General features: G+C 40.6%; 1 protein-coding gene across 1 annotated transcript in view; it reads left to right on the top strand.

Annotated features, from left to right (window-relative positions):
• Window positions 1–6000, top strand: part of LOC149274338 (microtubule-actin cross-linking factor 1, isoforms 6/7-like) — a gene marked incomplete at its 5' end in the record, with an annotated part of 29239 nt that overhangs the window by 47 nt on the left and 23192 nt on the right. The window contains 10 exon segments of the mRNA XM_089505655.1: window positions 1–115; window positions 733–760; window positions 762–893; window positions 1170–1389; window positions 1392–1432; window positions 1434–1469; window positions 1471–1497; window positions 3007–3121; window positions 4061–4293; window positions 4789–4995. The exon segment at window positions 1–115 is cut by the window's left edge and continues 13 nt beyond it. Of these exon segments, the coding sequence (XP_089361781.1) occupies window positions 1–115; window positions 733–760; window positions 762–893; window positions 1170–1389; window positions 1392–1432; window positions 1434–1469; window positions 1471–1497; window positions 3007–3121; window positions 4061–4293; window positions 4789–4995 (1154 nt within the window).

The following is a 6000-nucleotide window of genomic DNA, read 5'->3' as shown; positions in this document are numbered from 1 at the left end:
TCCAGGCAGAAGGAGTCAGGATTGCCGAGGGTGCAGAACCAGCAGACCAGGAGAAAATAAGTCGTCAGCTGGACATCCTTGCCGAGAGATGGTCTTCTCTGCTGCAAAAAGCTCAGTCCAGTATAACATGCTTTCCTGTGCCGTCTCTTGCGGTTTGTCTTGCAGTCCTCCATGCACTAATCTGGGAAGCAGCATACCGTTGATGCTGGGCTCAGTCCTCAATAGTGTTTGGTGCAATTGTGGTGTCCCAATTACCTCCTGCTACAGCTTTATGCCAGAGTTTAGCGACTACCTTATGGATATATCATTTCTGCCGTGTCAATTCTCAGAACGTCACAAAACTTCCTACACAATGATATATCTATTATCTTAATGCTACAGTCAGTTGCTATGACTCATTAAGCCAAGCTACTATATGTATGAAGAATCTTTGATTTTGGTTCACAGTAGTAGTATTCCTACTCTTTCTGCATTTCTGTCTAGTTGTCTACTATTCACAACATTTGGTTTCATAACTAATTGTTTAAAACTACACATGAATGTTATGTTTTTGTATGTTGTGTTTGATAATTAACATTGCTACACATGCAATATTATCATACTACCAGTGTGTGTGTGTGTGTGTGTGTGTAAATATTTCGTAGTTTCTTTTGAGGTTTGCAATATTCAAAGGAGGGGTAGACTTTCCATCCACTGTATCGTTAAACGACTAAGTTTCTTTTCCCTACACAGGCAGAAACAGCTTGATGACATCTTGGTTCTTAGCCAAACAGTTTCACGAGACAACTGAGCCCATATTTGACTGGCTCTCGGCTACAGAAAAGAAACTAGCAAACTCTGAGCCAATGGGCACACAGACTGGAAAGATCCAACAGCAGATCACGCGCCACAAGGTATGGGATTCTGCAGATTTGAGCTGGTGATTGGACATAACATTGTTAGGACTACCGGGAAGTTTATGTCCTGAGTGATGGTTAGGTAATATGCTGTCATCCAAATCCATTTTGTTGCTTAAATAATTTGACATATAATTTGCTGTTTTCGTGTGTATATTTTATTTTTATATTTTTGTTTTCATCTCATTCTTGTTCTTCTCATTAATTTTCATATTTTTTTTTTCCCTTCTGTTGCTTTGCATCTTTTGGTTTCATTCTGCATGCGATTCCCAGAGCTTGGAAGATGACATAACAGTCCACGAGACTGCTGTGCGTCAGGCGGGCAGACTTGGGGACTCCCTCTCTGCCCTGTGCTCCCAGGCTGAGCAGGACAGGCTGACACAGAGGCTAGATTTTCTGCAGTCTCGCTACAGTGAGCTGCAGGATCTGTGCAGCCGGAAGGGCGCCCTGCTCGGGCAAGCTCTCAGTAATGCCAGGCTCTTTGGGGAGGACGAGGTGAAGTCCTGAACTGGCTGGCTGAGGTAGAGGACCGACTTCGGCTCGGTGTGTGTGAAGGATTACAAGCTTGAAGTCCCTACAGAAGCAGCACACACATCACTTGGTATTCATTTATGTTCATTTCTTTTTTTTTGTTTCTAATATTTGTGTTTATGTTTTTTTGTGTTTTACACCAAACCCAAGCAAAGGGAGGGGTGTGCTTATTATTAATGTTAAAATTAACCTATAGACTTGATTGCGGATTGCTTGCAATGTGTCCCTGTTGGATGATCATGCCTGTGGTGGGGACTTGACCTGAGCCATAGTAGCTGGAGATCTCATGGATGAGTGCATCACCTGTGCTAGGATGAAAATGTAAAAAGAATTGCAAGAAAGCTGTTTCTTTGATCTCGACAAATTGGTTAATCACCTGTCAAATATTTTTAGCGTCAAGCCTGACCTGGCAGTATTATTAGTCACGCTAGACAGTGCCATTAGTAGAAGCTGTGCTGAAACACAAAGGTTCCCTGGTAATTGGCCCAATTTGAGGTGAAACCAGAAGGACATTGATACAAATAATAACGTTGTAAACAGCCAGGTACAAAGTCAGTGGCACCAGACCACGCCACTAGCAAACTCTATAGTCCCTAAATGGAGATTATACATTTGCTAAAATATGATTAGTAAGTGGCCTGTATTTTAAAAGCACATTGTATAATTTCATTTTAGATTCTGATGTATTTCTACAAGAGGCACATGCTGTGTGGTCCCTAGCATTGTCCCTCTCACAGGGGAGTTTGTAGCTGTGGTTTCCACTTTAGTACTTCACTATTCGTTATAAACGGTTAAAACCGGGACATTTAGCCAGCAAGAAGAGCACTATAATGCATCATTTAATAAAATGTATTAAAAGGGCGATGAGATTGAAGCCCTCTCGTTGGTCTAACTGCGCATTATATAGGGTTAACCTGCGACAGTAACTCGCTGTTTGGCTTTTCATAATGTAGTGCAGGAGTTAAAACCACAACTCTACCATTAAGTGAATAAATCCCGATGTCTGCAGTAGCATTTCTCTTTTCCTTTATCTTAAAATGAATGGACATGGAAGAAAATCAAAGTTTTCCTCACTGATCCATGAAAATATACTGTTTCTGCTGTGGATTAAAAAAGCTTTGAAATATCGCCAGGTTAGACAGTAACCAAACGGCATATTCTGACAGTAACTGGGTAGCAACAGAGTTCCAAATGTAACAAGAAGTTCCAGGTTCAAGCAAGGACAAGGTAGCTCCAGACTATAGTCAGGTCAGACACCAACCACATCTTTGCCAGCTGCTGTAAGGGTGTAGTTTAAAACGCCTAAATGATCAGTAAATTGAGAATAAATGTTGTCATTGCCCAAAAAGAGCAATGTGGATTACGGTACTAATCACTAGTGTATGTGTACATTAGCCAGCTTTTCCTATGTTCTATGAATACATTAAAATAGCCGGCGATTCTAGAGTAACCACTAGGCAGGTCCATGATTTGCTTGTACCCTAACACCCTCTGTCATTTGTAGGTAGATACAAACATGAATTGCAATTCCAGTTTTTAATTAAGCCCAATGTTCAGCTATGTTTTCTGTATTGCCCAGGCCCTCGGAGATGATATTTCAAACCGAAAGAAGAACGTAGACCAGGCTGTGAAAAATGGCCAAGCTCTGCTGAAGCAGACTACAGGTAAAGAAACCCAAGTGATTGCTGCACTCAGTACCTGAGGCTGGAGTTGGCAAGCTTTGTCTTTTACATTTAGTGTTCTCATCATACCCAACCACAAAATCAATGAATGTAAACCTCAAAATTGTAATTTATGTACAGAATCTTTTTTTTCATAGAAACAGAAATTTCCCCGTTAAAGGTTGTTCTGTCCAGTATACAGTGTGATGGTTGATTTTGCAATAATAAGTGAAATGCATAATTATTTAGTATGAACAGTCTTGGTGTAACACTAGATATATATTTTGGTAGCTAAGCTATTCTGTTATGCTAGGACGTGGGCAATTAAGAGTATTCTTGGAAACATAAACCAGCCTCTAGGATAAAAAAAAAAATGGAAAACTCTTACTATGGTGTCATCTTATTTAAAACAAAAAAACATGCTTTTGGTGAGAAGGATTTTTTGTCATAATGGGGTTTATTCCCTAAAAGGGGTGTTTTTAGGAGAGTTGAACACTTTATTATTTTCAGTATTACAGAGCACCAACCTAGCAAGCTCTTCCAAGAGGAGAGTGGGTTGGCCCTGTCTAATCACTCAGGTTTTGAACTATGCGTTATGCGGTGTCATCTCTGTCCTTTTGCAGTACACACTTGACAGGGTTGGCCCTTTATCCATGCACTTAATGTTAGTGGGGACATGTCTACAGAGCTCCTGTTATGTATTTTCTATTTTGTAAGCTCATTTGAGCAGGGCCCTCTTCACCGCTTGTTTCTAGAACTCAAATTGTTATGAGATACATTCTTTTATATCCGGTTTATCCTTTGTACATCACTGTGGGATATGATTGTGCTATATAAATCATTAAATAATTTTCTTAATTATATACAAAGGATAGCATAGGCTGCTGTAATTTGGCCGGGCTTATGTGCACAATTCCTAGATGAACAATGTTTTTTTTGTTTGTTTTTTGCTTTGGATCTCTAGGGGAAGAGGTTTGTTGATTCAGGAAAAATTGGATGGCATTAAGACGCGTTACTCTGAAATCACTGTGTCTAGTGGTAAGGCTCTCAGGACACTGGAGCAGGCCTTACAGCTGGCAAGCAAGTTCCAAACCACCCATGATGAGTTGACCGGCTGGCTAAGGCGGGTGGAAGAAGAGTTAGTTCAGAACAGCGGGCAGCCGCCAGCTGGGGACCAAATACCACAATTCCAGCAGAGACAAAAGGTGAGGAAACCATCTGCTCTCCCAGTTCTATTATTCAATCAAAATCTGTTTTTTTGGTTTTTTTATATATATATATTCCCATGAAAAGGCAAACCCTGACTTTTAGAGGGGCAATTTACGTTTTAGGCGCAAACGTAATCAGATTCTCCATGTCTTAGGAGTGAAGCGGTAAAGATTTACTTTATGAGAGCTGTTCGCATCTCTACCATTTGAGTACTGTGGCAGCCTATGGGATCGGTTTCTAAGATTAACCCATTATTATAAACTATAGGACTGGTCTTGAAACATATACATTATTGGAGTATAATATTATCTCATTCTTTCAATTTACTGAACTATTACTTTTTGATTTCTGGCTTTGAAATCCACATTTATCCTTTTCACTCTTTATGTTAAATTGTAAAGTGAGTTTCAAAGATTGTTTAACTAGACATAGTTGTATAATGTTTGCAAGTAGCGTGTGCCTCGGTTGATGATAATTCTGTGTAATATCAGGAGCTAAAGAAAGAAGCCATGGAGTACCGGATAGTCCTTGATACCATAAATGAGGTGGGCAGTGCCTTGCTAGAGCTGGTACCATGGCGGGCACGGGAAGGGCTGGACAAACTTGTCTCTGATGCCAATGAACAATACAGATTGGTCAGCACAACCATTGCACAGAGGGTCGACCAGATAGATGCAGCAGTACAAAAGTCACAACAGGTAATATGCCACGTGTGCTTGGAACCATAGTTCACTGGGTTTTTTTGTTTGTGTTTTTTTGGCTTGACTTTTAAACCACATTCCAGCCTAAAACTCTTTAGACTGACAACGCTAATGCAGCCAAAATGGCCAGAACATGAAATGCACGTTTTCCCAGGATTTTGTCCCAAAAACCACATGAAGAAGAGCTAGGGCTGAGAGACCAGGGTCACACACCAACGGCTCTAAATGGTACCAAAATGTGCCAAATTATGCTTGAACTGTCCCACTTGTGGGCCTTTATCCATTAAGCATGCTTTCTCTTCAATTTAGCTATTCATTATGAAGGGAAACCCCATTAAGTATCTTCTGCAGGAAGGTTTAGCTGGACCCATTATAATCCATAGCTAATGACGTGAGACGAAGTTCATTTGTTTCTTGGTGTTCTTAACACGTAAGCCTTCACCAGAAAATAGAAATGGAAGATGGCTGAGTTTTCATAAAGAGCTTTACTGTTTTGTGCATCGTGTCTAAATGACCTTATCAGTTGCAGTGTTTGCAGTCTTGTTATTTCTGGTGGCCATCTGTGTGTGTTTGTTTTTCCCCACTGAAATGTAGACATTGCATAAAGGTGCCGTAACTGAATGCAGCGTGAAAAACTTCATCCCTAGTGCTGGCGAATGCCAAACCCGTCCCTGATTTTTCATAAAGGGGTTCCCTTACTTGTCATGTGACATAAAGCCAGTAATTTAACTTTAAGATGAAAAAATGCACTATTAATCGAAAAATTGTGCAGCAGCTCCTTTACACGCGAGGCTATTCTGTATGGTGGAGCGTTGCCGCGTTCAGTTTTATTGCGCTAGAAATGAACTCTTGTGCTTCAGAAACTGTAGCCCTTTGCTAGGCTTTGTGTGTTAGCCTTTCCGTTCCATGTGTGGAAACACTTCTAAATTGACTTTGCCTACATGTGTATTTTCGATGTGTTGTGTTATTTTTGTGCCTGCTGTGTGCTTCATCGCCTTGCCC

Source organism: Sceloporus occidentalis, unplaced genomic scaffold, assembly GCF_023333645.1.
Source record: "Sceloporus occidentalis isolate IW3139 unplaced genomic scaffold, rSceOcc1.0.p SCAF_336, whole genome shotgun sequence".
NCBI classification, from domain to species: Eukaryota; Metazoa; Chordata; class Lepidosauria; order Squamata; family Phrynosomatidae; genus Sceloporus; species Sceloporus occidentalis.
The sequence above is the reverse complement of the archived record's forward strand: the minus strand, read 5'-3'. Positions and strand labels throughout refer to the sequence as shown.